General features: G+C 50.9%; 1 protein-coding gene across 2 annotated transcripts in view; it reads right to left on the bottom strand.

Moving 5' to 3' along the window:
* The window catches only part of PLXNA2 (plexin A2), a 213,034-nt gene that overhangs the window by 24,158 nt on the left and 171,755 nt on the right, over nucleotides 1–17,121 (bottom strand). For both annotated transcript variants that reach the window (XM_070591167.1, XM_070591168.1), the window contains 6 exons: nucleotides 14,690–14,841; nucleotides 8,107–8,224; nucleotides 6,025–6,161; nucleotides 5,001–5,168; nucleotides 4,772–4,865; nucleotides 325–564 (listed from right to left, as the gene is read on the bottom strand). In XM_070591167.1, coding sequence (XP_070447268.1) covers nucleotides 325–564; nucleotides 4,772–4,865; nucleotides 5,001–5,168; nucleotides 6,025–6,161; nucleotides 8,107–8,224; nucleotides 14,690–14,841 — 909 coding nt within the window. The remainder of the gene's footprint in view (nucleotides 1–324; nucleotides 565–4,771; nucleotides 4,866–5,000; nucleotides 5,169–6,024; nucleotides 6,162–8,106; nucleotides 8,225–14,689; nucleotides 14,842–17,121) is intronic.

Below are 17,121 nucleotides of genomic sequence, written 5' to 3'. Positions count from 1 at the left end.
GGGAACCGTGAGCTCTTGAAATTGCGTGCAGGTTACGGCGGCCACAGAAGTTGTCAATAAAGGGAAAGGGTTACTTCCAATGCGCCACAGAAATTTTGGTTTCCGAAGCTCACAAGAACAAACAGAAATATTCTAAAGTGTTTCTTGAGAATCCCAAGGCAAGATATGCCGCTCGATGGGTCAATATCTATAAACAATCTCCCTTTACAGGGAGCTGACAGCTTTGCGAGTCCACGTGCGTAGAAAGGACAACAAGATGGGCCCCGGGAGGGGGGCTCTCACCACCACTGCGTGTGGCATGTGCTGCACTCCGCACGCGCCTACCTTCAAAATGATGGGGGATCCCGGCTTTTGATCCAAGACGCCTGTAGGGCTGAGCAGTTCAAAGGTCGGGTTGGGGTAGTAGATGAACTTGGTGTCGTTGTAAATGAGCAAGGACTGGACATTGTTAAAGACGAATCCAAACTCGTCTGGCCGTTCCACAGTGTCCAGGCCGGGCCGGTAGTCCGTGGTCAGAGAGGGGGCCAGGCAGGTTAGGGTGGTGGTGTTCACAACTTTACACACCTGAGAGGCCCAGAGTGCAGCATTCAAACACTGAACGAGGGCGGTTGGGGGTCCGCTGCCGCCCCTCCCCGCTACTTGCCTTAACCAGTCACCCTTGGGTGACTTGTTTGTCTTCATTAGATGCTGAATCCCTTGAGGCAAAGGGCTGTCAAAGTTTTTTGGGGGGTTCATTTCAACTTCATTCATTGATTCATTCATTCATTCATCCACCAACACTATTTGTGGGCCTGCTTTGTGCGAGGCAAGGTGCTAGGAGCTGGGGCTATCTAGTGAAATAGTCCCAGTCTAGGGGGGGGACCCCGATTCAACAAGCAGTACAATAGAGTCCGGGCAGAGGGCCTGGAGCACAGAAGGGGCACAAGCACTGTCAACTGTAGGAATGGATGCGAGAAAGCGCCCTGGCAGGGAAGTACAGGTACTGCGGGAGTGTCAGCGTGTGTGCACAAGCGTGTGTGCATGAGCGTGTGCGCGTGCATGTGCATGCCCTGAAGCAGGGTGAGCGTGACTCAGGGAAGAAATGTATGAAATTTAAGCTGAAGAATGAGTAGGACTTACCTAGACAAGGAGAGGGAGAGGTGGGGGAAAAGTCCCAGGCAGAGGGGACAGCAGCAAAGGCCCGGGGGTGAGGAAACATGGGATGTTTGCGGAGAAGTAGGACAGAAACAGTGTTGGATGTGCGTGAGCGTGTGTGAGCGTGTGTGTGTGAGTGTGTGTGTGTGTGTGTGTGTGGTGAGGAGCAGGAAGTAGTGTGAGATGAGCACTCTGCCAGCAATCGTAGGTGTTCAGTTAATGTTTACCGAATACAAAGACGAATGAGAATTCTCCTTTAACTCTTTAAATATCCTATTCAGCATCTCTCTCTTCTCCAACCAAGGGCCCCTCACTCGCACGGGGGTGTAACCTTGGGATTGACGCTGAGTTCATAACATCCTTTCTTTCTAGTGGACCCTGGTCTCCCAACTAAAATCCCAGCTGGGCTGGCCCCTGCTGAGCATGAGTTGTGCCGTGCTCTCCTCTGGCTGCCCAAGGCAGCAGCTGGACTGAAGAAACCAATACAGGACGCCCTGTGGGTCCTTGGGAAGGAAAGCTGGACCCCTACGCCCTCTCCTCCTGGCTCCTGCTCGGCACGGCTCCGTTTCAGCTTTGAGAGCCACGGTGTCCCAGCAACAGCCAAGGGCATCTGTGAGAACTCGGCCTGCTCAAGTACACGCTGTCCTGGCAGGTCCACACATGTTGTGTGTCTGGCCAACATACACACATGGGCTTCATGGTGAGAAAACAAGACTGTGTGTGAAATCGCAAAAAAGCTGACACTTGCACAGAGATTATGTCAGAGCTCCAAGGCCACGTCTTAACCCTCCCTTTCCAGAGGGAGTTTAAGAGTATACAAAACAGCTTGCCGAGGCTTCAGGCTGCACTGGAGGTCACTTCCCATTCCTACCCTTTGCAGCTCCCACTTCAGCAGCTCCTTAGGAACCTAGTGTCCCTTTCATGTTCCAGCTGGGGACACGCTGGCATGAGGAACACTGGGAGTGCCGTCAAACGGGTAGAGTCGAGCCAGGGAACCTCCAGTCCTGGGCTCGGCAGGGCAGCCACCTAGCCTGATTGCGCCTCTTCACTGGCACCCCCGTCTTGCTCCCCGCTCATTCCAGCACCCCTGGTCTGGACTCCTGTGTGAATAAGCAAATCACTCCAGAACAAGCAGCCTCTGTGTGCTTCCTGCCCCGTGCTGCATCGGCACTTTGTCTGCCAAACATTCCTTTGGGTTTTGCGGCCTGCGCTTTGGCCCTTCTCACTTCTCACTGGGGTTGCTTCAAAACCCAAAGGCAAGGGGTAGCCTCAGTGGGCTGAGGACGCCATGGGGCCCAAGCAGGGCTGCAGGGGGCAAAGCGCTTCTTTCCTACCACTCCTGAAGAAAGAGGCATGGGGCCGAATTTACCAGCTTCTTGCTGTGGAGCCAGCTGGAGGGAAAACTGCCCACCCAGGCCTCTCCTCCAGGCCTGCCAGCCTGCAAACTCCAGGCAGGCCACCACAGAAGCTGAGGGCCCCCCACTCGAGAGGGAGGAACTACTTCTTAACTCCTTGAAGCACTGAGGTCGCAGTGCGGGGCTTGGGGAGGTGCTGGAGAGACCCCTGCCCAGGGCTACAAATGCATCCTGGACCTGAGCCTTCTCAGACTGATCTCTGGTATGGGGAAGGCCTTCTCAGTGCTGTCTATTCTTTAAATGGCTTCCTGAGAACTAACGTTGCAGCTTTTGGAAGTTGACCTTGTCAGTCATGTACTCATCCTCCAAAATGCCCTCTGTACTCTATTAACTGTGACTTTTATTTTCTGTATTGTGACCCTTTGACACCAGGGCCTTGCTGACCCTAGAGGGACTGCCCCTCCCCAGGTTAGCCATCCCTAGAGATAGCAAACTTGCCTGCCAGCTAGAGCATGCTTTTCTAATGCAAACCAACCAATCCAGTGCCATTACCCCCAATCACCTCCTTTCACACTCTGGGTGAGGTGTGATCCCTAATCACACCTTCCTTAAACACACCAGGGCCAGGTACCCAACAACAAGGGACAGCCCCTGGCACCTAAAATGATTCAACTTGGCCAGTCCTAAACCTGCTCGCCTTGCCTTGCTAGCTCCTTCCTGTGGAAGCCATAGTAAAGGCTCTTGCCACAGTTTCTCTTTCTCCCTTTGCTTCTTAACCCACCGTGGTGCTTCCCTGTGTGGCCCCCCAAGACATGGTGTGCCCCCTCTCTTGGATGTGTGAGTAACAAACTATCTTTCCAATGGCAGGCATCTCCTGGTCTGTTGGCTTTGCCATACCTGAATAATAATAAAGCTTAAATTTTAAAACATGGACCCAATTTGGGGTTTTTGTATTCCTCCTGAGTGTGAGCTCACCATTCCCGTTTGACTGGAGGTGGAGTGGGGCAGGGGCTCTTTCACCCATGGGTCAAGCTCTACACTTGGCATAAGGAGGCATGTGGTCTTCTAGTCCAAAGAGCTGTGACCATGGTGGGGACCGAAGATGTGATACAAGTGCCCCCATGTCTCTGGCCTGATGGGATGTCAAGCCCACTGGCATGTCATGTGGTCTGGTTATGAAGGGTCCAGATGTTTGGGATCTAGCTTGCCCCTGCCACCAGCCACCTTTATGATTAAGGACAAGTCATCACTCCTTTCTGGCCTTAAGTTTCTCCAGCTATACAATGAGGGGGTTGGACGAGATGACCTCTGAGACTTTTCCAGATCCAGCCTTCTGGCACTGTCATTTTGTCTATTTCTGTTTCCTAAGGAAGCCTCAAGCATGCTGGGAAGGCGTGAGGGATAAGAGGGGAGATACAACGCCATCTTCCCATCTCCCTCTCAGCCTCGTCAATCCCCTGAAGGTCAAAGCACTAATAACAGTAATTTGCATGAAAAATAATAACCATAAGAGCATCTCCTGGACTATAATTACGAATACAAAAATGTTTCAGAAAATATTGGCTGGAAAAAGTGAGATGGAGCCACTAGAACAAACCAAAAGATTTATAACAATAGATCAAACATTGTGCTCTTAGGATCGAGAACTTCTTTAAAATCACAAAAATCCATAATGAAAAAAAATTACTTGGCTCTGCATAGAGGAGTACAGTAAAATGTTCAACCTGATCATCTTAGCAACCGGGATGGAATTATCTGCTCGCAGGGACTAACGTTTATCAAGTGCCACTCTTAGTGCCAGCCAACTGCTGCATGGTACAGATCTGCGAGGTGAATCTTATCATCACCATTTATAGCCACGGAATGGAGGCTCAGAGAGGTTAAATGACTTGATCATGGTTGTACCGCTAATAGATGGCAGTATCCTGCTTCTAATCAGAAACGTCTGAATTTGGAGCCAGAATTTCTTCACCCTCCCACACGTCAGACCTCAAAGTGAACATGGCATAAAACAGGGCCCTTTTCCTCTGTATCTTAAGCTCAGAAGCCAGTACCTTCATACACTCATCATATCACCTCCTGACAAGAAATGATTATACTGTAATTATAAAAACCATTGTAAGGTTCAGGTGTTTGGAGCCACGATTCGGGCTCAGAGTCTTGAGCCAACTTTCTACTCTGGTAGTCAGAGGCTCCAGCACCTGAGACGGAGCTCATGACATTGCCAAACACAGACACACAGCTGTGTTTACTGAGGGCCAGATGGACCAGTGGTTACTCACGTTGACAGATTCTTTGCCATTAAACTTGACTCGGATCCTTGGCTCCTGAATGACATCCAGGTTGAAGCCTGTGATGGTCAGGGGTGTGTGGCCACTGGGAACAAGCAGAGGCTGGGTTAGGTAAAGACCCTCTCAAATGCTACCACCTCAAGCCCTGCGGTCCTCGCAGAGGGATTAAGGGACTATGCCACGTGGCAGCCGGGTGCAGTCCTCCTACCCTCCACCTCACCTGGCAATGCTCCACTCTGGCTCGATGCGCTGCACCCGGGGGTCATCGATGTACTCGAACTGCAGGTTGTTATCCACACGGGCCCGGTCGACGCTCACAGAAACGGGGACTGGGCCCAGGCCGTTGGACGACGGGGGCGAGACGCACACAATCTCATTCATTGACCGCCTGACAGGGAGACAGCAGGAGGGTTGTGAAGAAAGGCACGGGCAATAGGGGGCGCCCTCTGGCTTGAAAAGGGGTTTTCCTCTGTCTGAGGGCGTGACCCAGGAAGTGTTCCTCCATCCTTTACACTCATGTCCCTCATCAGGGTTGATCAGTGCCTCTTTTAACTTGAGATCCAACTCAGGTTGGATTACGGAGCAAATTGCACAAGGGGATTAGAGAATGTGGGGCAGGGCAGTGCTCCATGGGAACTCTTTTGGGATTTTTTAGAAGATGGCTATTTAGTCAGTTAATAAATATCATTGAGCACCCACTATGCAGAGAAGTGAACACACAATCCTTGTCCTTAGGGAGTTTATGGTCCGAGGAGGAGATCACCAGCCAATACTCTGCAAGCTGGGTTCTCATCCATGGATTCTTTCAGATTTCTCTCAGGATTCTCTACCTCCCCAGGGCTTCATCCGAGTATCTGACACAGTCAGTGGTCAATTTTTTATGCACAAGAGATGTCCTGAGGAAGAGTCTGTGCAATCTCCATGTTTCTCAAGTCACCATAGTGGGCACCTAATGAGAGCTTGATCCTGATGGTGAGTGGAGAGCTCCTGGGAGCCTTCCTCATCAGCAGTTCTCATGGGCCTCATTTCTAATTATTTCTAGAAGTATCTAGCCCCCATGATACAGGAGATAAAAATTGACTAGTGGTATATATTTCTCACAGTGACCAGAACAGTGTTTGGGCCCAGGATGTGGCACATAACATGGAGCTGACGGGGCAGGTCTATGTGTGAACACGCACAGGAACATGTGTGCATAGGCCTCACAGGTACAATCTGCTTGTGCTCCTTCGAGCCCATCTTACCCATAGAACTCGCAGGTCTGGTTGCCCAGGTATACCGCCACGCTGCTCCCAGCCCCCAGGTAATGGCCTGTGATGGTCACCATGGTGCCTCCCGACTCTGGGCCTCGGATGGGGTTGAGTGACAGCACAGAAGGGTTCTTTGGGAGGAAGTAGAGAAATGATCACAGCTCAGGTTTTGCCCAAAGGGACAGATCTATGGTAGACTTAAGGACAGAAGGAGGGACGGTGGCCTTGCTTGGAGTGGAGGTTCTTTTCCTCTTCTTTCTAATCCCAAGCACTCCCTCTGCCTACCCTGTGGCTGAGACTTTTTCTAAGAAGAGGCTCCGGGCATTTCTGGGGAAGGCAGAAGGGCCACGTTTTGGAATTAATTAACTCCCCGGGGAGTCTCATGCTCATAACACTGATGGGGAGGCAGAGGTGACACTGACTAATCTATCAATTAGTTTACAAATTGAGAACAATTTGAAAATGCTTCTCTATCTAGAGCCTGTACTGATTTTTTTGGCACAAAATCGATAGGGCTGAATTAAGCATCCCTGCCTGGACTGGGCCACCAAGAGGCTAAGTCCTCCATTAACGATCCATCGCATGTCCTTCAGTCCCTCCCTAAGCATGTGAAGGGCACGGCATGGTGCCTGGTGCAGAGAGCTGTCTGTAAATGTTAGACATAGCTTCCCCAACCTTCATCAGGAGGATGGCCCATGGTTGGCCGGGACTTTCTAGTGAGCTCACTGAATTGTAAAATTAAGCCTAAGCTTAAAAGAAATGTCTGGCCTAAAATGCATCAGGCAGCTGACCTCACTCAGAAAGGAACTGTTTCTGCCTGGAGGGCAGCAGAGTGGCGTAGAAAGTGCATTTAACTGAGCAACTACATAGGCATGAATTCCGGTCCCCGTTAGCCACTCACTAGTTTCTCGATCACTCCAGGCTTTTGTTTGCTCCTCTGTCAAGTGAGAAGGGTGGGCTAAATTATCTCTAAGGCCCCTTCCAGCTCTGACATTCTACAGTTCTCTCTCCATCTAGTCCTTCTGTAGTTGTTTCTCACACAAGACTCCATCGGTCCTGTGTAGGAGATGGGTGGGTGGCTGCAGGCAGACTGCGGTACTCCCCAATCCGAGAGAGAAGACTAGTGCAAGAAAAAGGCGGAGATGCTGAGCTAAGAAGGCAGAGACTGGAAAACCTAAAACAAGCAGCAAAATGCTTGAGAGAGAATAGAATTTTGTAGCCTAATGATTTTTTCAAAAACTCTTAGCAAGGCTGGTTTGACCCCATCCATGATGTTAACACTTTTTAACGAAGAACTCAAGGTGACGGCATAGGCAAGTGTCAGAAAAGGGACTCCAAGGCCCCAGAAGCAAGTGATTGATTCAGTAAAAATATAGCCCCAGCGGACTCCAGGGCCCCAGAAGCAAGTTATTGATTGAGCAGGAAGACGGTGCCAGCCTTAAAGAAAGCTTTCGTGATTCCACTACCTGTTGCCTGAGTGTGAAGAGATGTTTTCAGTGTGAGTACATGCACATGTGGGTGTAACCACAACAACACACAGAGCAGCTCCCTGTACACCCCACTCCTGAGGTCCTGTGCATAGACACATGTCCCTACAGGATTTCAAGTGATTCCTCTAGCCTTCCACTTACAATATTCTTTGCAGAAAACAAAGCATGTGGATAAATATAGACCTTTTTAATTAGGTCCCTCAGGCGATCTGTCCTCATTAGGCTGGAATTAGACTAAGATATCACACTGGCAGGACAAAGGGCAGCCCCTCCCCACCCTGCGTCTAGGACCCACTTTCTAAGAAAGGCCTGATTTTGCCTTATTTAGAATTCTGACCTGTGGCTCTCTGCGATGTCAAAGTCCTCACAGCTTTGTCAGTCACAAACCCACTCCACCCGAGAAAGACGGGCTTGCAAAGAAGGAAGCCAGAAGTTCCTGTTTCTGGTCTCCTACTCGGCTGAGTCTGCGAGAAGCCTGGAGGTGCCTGGCTTGGGAGGGGGAGTGTGGGAGCATCCCGGGAGAAGGCTGCATGAGAAGTGTGCCCTTGCTGAGAGCCTGTAGCCGGAGGCTGGACCCCATACTCACCACAAAGGTGTACTGCTGATGGGACTTTGTCATGAACTCGGGCTTACACTCGCCAATGCACAGGCGCACAGGCCCCGAGGTGGTTCCCACGAGGGCATGGCCCATCTCACAGACGATCCTAAGGAGAGAGCAAACCTTCCTGTGAGAGGCTTGGCAAGAGCTGGCATCCCTGCCCCCGCTTGCTCACCCGGTCACAGTGAATGACACATCCTAGTCTTGCAATAGTGCTGGACTGTGACCCAGCTTGCTCACATCCAGCTGTGTGACCTTGGGTAAAGTGATTTCCCTCTCTGGGCTTCAGTCTCTCATCAGTACAGTGAGAAGCTGGACAAGATCAGTTCTGAAGCGCTGGGTGCCTCCGAAATACTACGCTGCCTAATTCTCTGAATAAGCCTGTAGTCCCCACTGCCTCATGCAGCGCCTAGCATGGGGTAGCTACCCAGTATTTGTGGAATAAACCTGTTGTCTAACAGAGACTAGGGAAGTAATTTAGCGTTCTTTCCTGTGTGGCAAGCCAACACGGAAACTCTCCCTAAAAGAGGGAGTGAAGGCCTATTTGCCAAACCGATTCAATTGTGGTTTGTTTCCTGCAGTGAGTCTTAAAAAGGGAATAGATAATCTGGCGAGATAGCAAGAGCCCAAAACAGGAGCTGCCAGCACAACGGAGGAGCGGCGTCCATCCTGAGGCAGTAGGCGACAGGGTGGGAGGTGGATGAGTTCATTAGGACAGCAGTCGACACTGGACTCCCACTTAATCAAGGACTGAGGGCACTGAGCTAGTGGGCGAGACAGCGAACCAGCCCTGGGGTTGGAAGTCACGTCTCACATTAACGGGAGAGCTGGAGGGGAGAGGGCTGCGGCATTCTCACTCACGAAGTGCAGATCAATAGCCCCAGTGATGACTTCCCTGGTGCCTGAGATAAGTTACAACAAGCACATGTAGAGACTGGCTGCCTTAGCCACAGCAGCCTTCTAGAAAGGGTGGGCAGCCAGAGGATATGGGAGGGACTGAAGAAATCAGGTTCTTCGGGGTACCTCTTGCCTGGAATTATAAGGCAGGGGGTGGGTGGGAAAGGGCCCCACCAGGCTCAGCAAAAAGGAACCAGGGACAGAGCAAAGGATTTTCCTTTCCTCCCAACACCATTTAAGAGTTCAGAGCGGTCTGGTGCCCCTGGTAAGCTTGCATAGTGGGGAGTCAGAAAAACAGACCCCTCTACACTAATCCTCAGCATTATCCTGGCACGGTGGGAAAGATCTGTGTTTAACCGAGCGATGCTTATCTCAACATTTTCTCTAGGAAGGAAGGTAACTAAACAGAGATTTCATTTCGATGTAATAAAACTTACATTAAACAAATACACCGCATGCTCACACAACGCGGCACGCCACTGAGCTCCATCTCCTTCGTAACAGTTAATCCCAAATAAGTACTTTCACTCCCGGTGAATATTTACTTAACATGCAATAACTGTCTTATTACGTTTAGCATATTAGATTCAACAGGAAAGTACTGAATGCACATAGAAGGATATTCTCCCTTCCCTTTCTCTATGAATAAATAAATAAATTATGAACCCAGAGTAAAGATGATAGTGAGGATCAATTAGTATTTTACACGTAACTGTCTCCTTAAACCTCATTAGCGGAGTATTTGAGCAGCTTAATTTAAGGTGCTGTGTGTGGTTATTTCCCTGCTGCTGCTGGCTTGGAGTAACAACTCTCTCGTCCTGTTTCCTGGGCCCTAGCGCCTGCCTGTTTGGGGTCCCCGCCATCCTGCAAACCATGTCCTGCAATCTCAGGGAGCTTCAGAGGAGAAGCAGTGGTGGGAGAGAAGAACAAGATGAGAAGGGAGCAGAGGAGTCTCTTTCCCTCTCTTCTAGTCGGGGCTTTCCTGTCCCTCACCTGCCCACCTCGGTCCCTCTGCTGGAGCGATCCTGGAGAAGAAAGGGAAGCAGAAATCACGGCAGGCTTGAGCCATGCAAAGAGGAAATACGAGAACATGCTAAGGTCATGGGCATGTCTGTTCCTCCCTGGGCCCCAGGGCCTCTCTAGGAGAGGGGAGGGCCTAGAATGGTCTGTTCAGCTGTCCCGGGAGGGAGTTAACAATGGGCTGTGGCCTCTTGACACGTTCTTTTTTCTGGAACGTTTTCTTGCTCAGGGTCCATGTCCCAAAAGATAAGTTTTACACATCAAGCACCTGGGAGAAGAGGGATGGATGGGAGATGGATGCTGCCCACGTGTCCAAGGCTGAGTGCCTGCAGCTGGCTCTGAATGTCCCGCCTGGAGGGCATGATGCTGGGGACCAGGGGCTGGGCAGCAGTGAGGGCCCAGAGCTGGACCATGGGTTCCCTTCCTCGGAATGCAACTGACCCCTCTCTCCACCTGTGGAACGAGGTTCTCCTTCATCGAGCATGTGGGGAGAGGGGCTGTGGTCAGCAGTGGATTGTAGAAAAGCGTCTGGGTTGGCAGGTCTAGGAAGTGGGTGAGAGTCCTAAGGAATCAGGAGTGGTGTAGAACACCAATGACCTCTGACTCGTCTTCCTTTTCATTCCTGGGACCCAGTGCTTGCTGGGAAGGACGGAAAGGCATCCTTGGGGGTATGTGTTGTAGGCATTTGTTCTCTGAGCTCAGGGAGATGAGGAGTTAAAGGAAGAAGCCAGGGCAGCTGCAGCGAGCGGAAAGAGGAAAGAGGGTGAGGCCAAAGCAGATTCTGCACCTTAATAATAAATAACAATAAGAGTGACAATTTACTGAGCTGTGATGGTGGCAAGCACTGTACAAGACGAGATCTCGTGTCATCCTCAGGCTCTCCTACAGGGTGGGTCTATTATCTCCATTTTATAGATAACGAAACAGGCTCAGAGATGCAAACTGGCTTATCTACAGCCACAGTTCGGTAAAGTGGCAGAACCATGATTCAAATCCGGGTCAGCCTGACTCCAAAGCTCATCCCTTTGACCACTCCACTCTGCCACTTCTAGAATTAACAGAATGCTCTGTATGTTTTTTGGGGAAGGCACAGGGTGGACATGGCAGTAATGCTGGGGTAGAGTTGAGGTTGTTGGTAGGCCTGGAGGGGACAAGGGGGTAGGAAAGACCTGGCTGGGTCCCTAAGGCTCTGAGAGCTAACCACCTGTGCCCTCTACCTTCCTGGTTATAGATGCCCATAAGCAGTAGTGTGTGCATCACTTCCTCCTTCAGGCCTTACAAGTCAGCACAGTTCCTGTGCTTTGATTTCTGGGGACCACCTGCATTCCCTGCCACCTCCCAGTGTCCCTGGTGGCTCTAGGCTCCCTGGTATTATTACTATTATTTTTTTTTTTGAGGAAGGTTAGCTCTGAACTAACTCCTGCCAATCCTCCTCTTTCCCTGAGCTAACATCCGTGCCCATCTTCCTCTACTTTACATGTGGGATGCCTACCACAGCATGGCTTGACAAGTGGTGCCATGTCTGCACCCAGGACCCGAACTGGCAAACCCTGGGCTGCCAAAGCAGAACACGTGCACTTAACTGCTGCGCCACCGGGCCGGCCCTCCTGGTATTATTAGGAGACAATAGCTGGGCATGCCTAAATTTCCTCCTTGTAAAATGAGGAGTTGGACTAAATAACCGTCCAACAGTTATTTAGCTTCAACATTTGAAGGTTTGACTCCTCCTGGTTGACAGGAAGCTTCTGGAGACACATTGGTGTCACCGATAAGCTTTCTAATGGTGGGAGTTGCAGATTCCATAGGGCATACAATTTACTGCTTTTGACATTCTGTGGACCATAGAAATGATGGTAGAGATCATCTATTTCTATACACCCATTTTCCAGGCTGTATGTTCCATGAACGTATTTGATGAAATATTTGAGGTTCAGGGAGCAAAGTGACTTGCCCAAAGTCACCTCGCTCATCAACAGCTGAGCTCCTGGCACCAGCCCAGTGCCTTCGCCCCCACACTGCACCACCTCCTGTAGACTGGCATAGATGGTGCCTTTCTCCCCATGAGTGCGCACCCCTGGGGTGGGGAGCACATGCATCTAAATTCCCTCCAGCCATGGCTGAGTTCACAGGTGCAGAAGATGAGAGGGAGGGGGTCCGAAGACCCAAACTGAGTCCATCTTACACAGAGCCCCTGTCCCAGGAGGGGCTGAGCTGCAGCCTCAACCTGTGTCCCATTGTCCGGAAAACGTCCTGTGATGGAATCATCCAGCCTTCCACAGACCTGTGGGGTGCTGACTGCAGGACTAAGCGGGGTCCTTTAACCAACATTAACCTAATTGCCGAGTGATAGATGGCACGGCACAAGCATATGGTGAGTCATTACTGTGCCCGCTAATCCTGCCCGCGCCTGGGACTCTGCACTAGGCCTGTTTAGCCAAATTCATCTCTCGCAGACATCTGTAACGATTGTGCCTGCTGCTCACTGCCCGGGATGGAGGCTTTAATGATGTTAACAAACTCTGAAACCTCGAGAGCAGTAATGAGGCAGGCGCGGCTGGAAACCAGGGCTGCATCCAGCGGAGCTACGGAGTGTGTGAACCACTTCCTGCCCGAGGAGACGACAGTGGCAGTTTTCTGAGGTGAACACCAGTCTTGGCAGGGACCCCTGGTGACCATTCACCTCCTCAGGCTCCTTTCACATCCTTACTTCTGGTTTCTCTCTCGGCACTTTCTTCCCCGGGGCCCTGGGTGAATGTAGTGCTTTTGATGTCAAAGAAAGAACTGTATTTCCTTACATTTATATGGTATGTTACAGACTCCATTTTCTCATCTTACTGCATTCTCCCCCAAAAGCTGTGCAGTAGGAGTCATGATTTCCATTAGGATGATGAGGGTCTGAGACCCCAAACAGTCTGCAAGGGTTTCAGGGCTGGTCAGTAGAGGAGCCAGCACTTAGAACACCTTTTAATTTCGAATCTTATGAGATTTCCATGTGCAGCTGCCCAAGAGTTTGCACTTCTAAGCTCAAAGTCTTACCCCTTGGTCCCCCCAAACCCTTTTCTTTGGAGTTCTGTGGTATCTTACCAAGTTGGACACTTGGCCTGTGTCTAGAGGCCCAAGGCAGGTCCTTGAGGCCAAGGTGGATTTGGGGTCAGTGAGACTGAGTGTCTGGCCCAGTCTGGCAGGGAGCTGGGCTCTGTGCAGACCATCTGACTGTGAGGACCTCTGCAGGCTGTCCTGGCTCTGGTCCCAACAGCATTTCCCTCCTCCTCTGGCTCAGAAGTGCTACTTATGTCCTTTCTCCCCAGCCCCGCCCCTCATCTCTTTCCTGTAGACCCAGCCAGTGTTTCTTCCAAGATTCACTCCTGGCAGGGATGAGGCTGTCAGTGAAGGATCAGGTCCAAAGGACCAGGTCAGCTCCTTCTTCTCTCTTGCTGAGACTAGCAGCTATCACACTAGCCCTCAAAGTCTGGGAATTCACCCTCCTGAGTCTGACTCTGCTTTGGGCCACAATGGAATCACGGCCCCTGATCCTTGAAACCACATGCTGATGAATCATGGAATTTTCAGGCCACTCTTACCCAGGAATCTTGCCCCATTGCTGGAAAGAGGCCTGGACAAAGAGTCAGGAGACTTAAGTTCTAAATCTGTCTTGGCCACTTCTGCACTGAGTGAACTGGAGATGTCATTTCATTTCTCTGAATTTTGTGCTCTCTCCTGGTTGGTAAAATGGTGATAACAATACCTCTCAGAGTCCTCACCAATTAAAAAGGAGATAATGATGAGAAAGTGCAAGTGCTGATAACAGATAAAGTGATGCCATTTCTATTGTTCTGACTAAATGCTGGCCCTGGGGAGGTGAAAGGGAAGGCCAGGCTGCAGGGGGTGGAGCTCAGGAGGAGAAGCTCCTCCTCTAAGTTGTGCGCTTGGTCAGGCTCCTAGACCCCCTTGCAAAGCTATGTTCTCAGTGCAATCAAGGTGACTTAACCTGACTTTACATGAGAAATCATGCAGAATGATCTGGCAGCTCCCCTCTTTTTCTTCTTTGGAGGAGAAGCATCCCTCCTTCTACCCTCCTACCCCCAGCTTTGTGCCCGACTCCTGCCCACCAACTCCACAGCGGCCGCCACTGCCAAACGAACACCCCAAAATGGAACATATGTCACTCCTGGAGCCCCGTTCGCCTGTCTGCCACTACATGCCTATTTTCTAATTTCCAGCTGACATTTCCCTTAGTGAAATAAATGAATTTGCTCCGGCGGAGGCCCTGCTTGGATTAAGCTGCTGTCAGAGCCCCATGAGCCAAACAAATTGTTGCCCGCAGCCCACCGTGCAGGATGCATTCCAATGGGGGCTGGTGGGGGAGCGGCCCGGGCTGGCTGGGAAAGTGGCTCCGTCACATCGGCGGGCAGGCGAAGGCTGAATGACGGGCAGCGTTACTTGGGGAGCCCTGATGCCAGAGGAGGCAGGGAACCAGACTGGAACAGAATACGACCCTCTGAGAGTACAGATGGGATAGGAGGTGGCCCTGGGAAGGCTTCTGGGGGCAAGGACCTTGGGAGGATGGAGACGGGAGATGAATCCTGGAGGAGCCCCAGAGAAGGGAGAGGGAGAGTCCCCACCCTGATCTCCCATGGGAGTGGACTGGACTCACTGCTCAGCGATGATGTAATCCCCTGGCAGGGGTGTGCAGGGTACCCCAGCCACCTGCACGTGGTGGGCAATCTCGGAGAAGTCCAGACCCAGGTTCACACCATGGATGGTCACTCGAGTCCCTCCTTCGGGTGGTCCAGACACCGTCAAGATCTGCGGGAGGGAAATGGGATTAGGGAACACGGTCCCACAGGAGTAGAGGCAGCAGTCCCCATACCCCTTTCCCGTTTCCCAAAGACTTTGACCTTGATGGATACTTGGAATCTGGGTGAACTGAGTGTGTTTTCTCCACTTTTTAGCTTACCTAGTATCCTGACATCACCTTGCTTTACATGACTTCCTTGGTTCTTTAGATCATTCATTCATTCATTCATCCATTTATGAAAAAGAAATGATCAGAAAGTACTGGAATTGAGGCAGAAAATGATTGTGTGAGACGCATCTCTAATTCACTGGTGCCTGATTGTGATCAAGTCACATAATCTCCCTGAACCTCAGTTTTCTTTTTTTTTTTTTGGTGAGGAAGTATGTCCCTGAGCTAACATCTGTGCCAATCCTTCTCTACTCTGCATGTGGGCCGCTGCCACAGCATGGCTTGATGAGCAGCGTGTAGGTCCATGCCTGGGATCCAAACCAGTGAATCCTGGGATACCAAAGTGGAGCATGTAAACCCAACAATTACACCACCAGGCCAACCTCTGAACATCAGTTCTTCTCATTTGTGAACGGGGATAATCCTTACTACCAACCTTGCCCTGGGAGCTCCCCAGTAGAGGGTATTTGGGAGCATTTTGTAAACCAGAAAGGGCTTAGTAATGGTGATGTGCTCTTATTGCCACTCCTCTGTGCTAGACTCTGCAGGGGTTACAATGAGGAATACAACAGGAAATTCGCCCTCAAGGAACTTACGGTCAAGAAGGAGGAGACAAAGGAGGCCATAAGGAACGCTGATGCTGGGTACACAGTGATAAGGTAGATTCTGAGGAAAAGCTATGGGAGCCCAGAGGAGTCTGAGATTAGGTACTGCGACAGGGGAGATGACCCAAGACAGAGAGTGTGCTTGACACTGTGCAAAACAATCCTGTGACACATGCTAGGACCAAGGAGAAAGGACTTTAGGATTTTTCCAAATTTTGCTGGCTCCCCATTAGCAAGGACCATTTATTTATTCATTTCTAATTCAGTCTCCAAATGTTGACTATCTCATGTTGCTTTGATCCAGCAAGAAAAGGAACTGTGGAATCAGCTTCTCCCAACGTGTAAACTTCTGACTGGCAATAGATCAGGTTCTTGGAAAAATGCCACTCTTTGGGATCCAACAGATCCCAGTGAGTAAGTTCATACTTTGTGGTCTGTAGTTGTCTGAAAAGGGAGGAACTTAGACGTGAACTCAATCCTAAGCAGCAGAGGAACACAGAATTTCAGAACTGGAAGGGGGCTTAGAGTATCTTATCCTGAGATCCTCATACAACTTGTAGACACAATGGTAAAGAAGTCCAGGGCTCTTTTCACTATATTATAAGAAAGGCAAGACGGAGAGGGAGGGAGAGAGGGAGAGGTGGGTTGGTCCAGGCCAAGAGTCCACCAGAATCCCTCAGATGGGGCCTCTGGGCAGAGCTGCAGCCTTGGGGTCTTCTGTCCTTGGGCTCCCTCTGGGGAGCCTCCCTTAACCCCATACCTGCTGGTGGTGTGTCCAGTGGGCAGCGGAGTCAGTATTCCCCAGGGCACAGATGATAGGTAAGTACAGGTGAAAATTCTGTGGAAGGCTCTGGAGACCCTTTCCACCTCCCAACTCCCCCAAAGGAGCACTGCTCCCTTCCTATGATGTGAGCAACCATGAATTCTGTCACCAGCTTGGCCATAAATCCCCAGGTGAGAGTGGGCAGAGAAGAGATGACGGTAAGGCTGAGAACCGGGGACAGACCTCCTCCCTCACCGTCCAGCTGCCTCCTGGGCTCTCAGGAAGTTGGCTGCACAGACTCGAACTCAGACCTCCCGCCTTCCCCTCCTTTACTGTAGGCCTTCTATGGTGAGGCCTCCTTCCCTCCTTGCCAGCCCAGGCCCTGAACTCTCTCATCTGGGGGCTCATTTCACTCAAGTCACCTTATCTATGGCTCTGACTCCTTTTCCCAGGAATAAAATATCCCACCTTATGAACAAAAATAAACAGGATTCATGAAATGAATCAAGGGAGAGATAGTAGAGGGGCTCAGAGCACCTCTGTGTGGCGGAGTGAGTGGGGGAGGGGCAGGAAGGACAATTTGGAGAGAAAGGAGCTGGCATGAGGAACCAGTAGCCCCACAGCTCTTCTCTCCCTGGGGACTCTAAAATTAAACAATGCCAGATTTTGGCTGTTCCACTCTCCCCTGGCACAGTTTCCTCAGGTACCCAGGCCTCCTGGGCTCTGGGCGATGGACCCTTATTAATAAGGAG

This window comes from Equus przewalskii, chromosome 23, assembly GCF_037783145.1.
Source record: "Equus przewalskii isolate Varuska chromosome 23, EquPr2, whole genome shotgun sequence".
Classification (NCBI taxonomy): domain Eukaryota; kingdom Metazoa; phylum Chordata; class Mammalia; order Perissodactyla; family Equidae; genus Equus; species Equus przewalskii.
The sequence above is the reverse complement of the archived record's forward strand: the minus strand, read 5'-3'. Positions and strand labels throughout refer to the sequence as shown.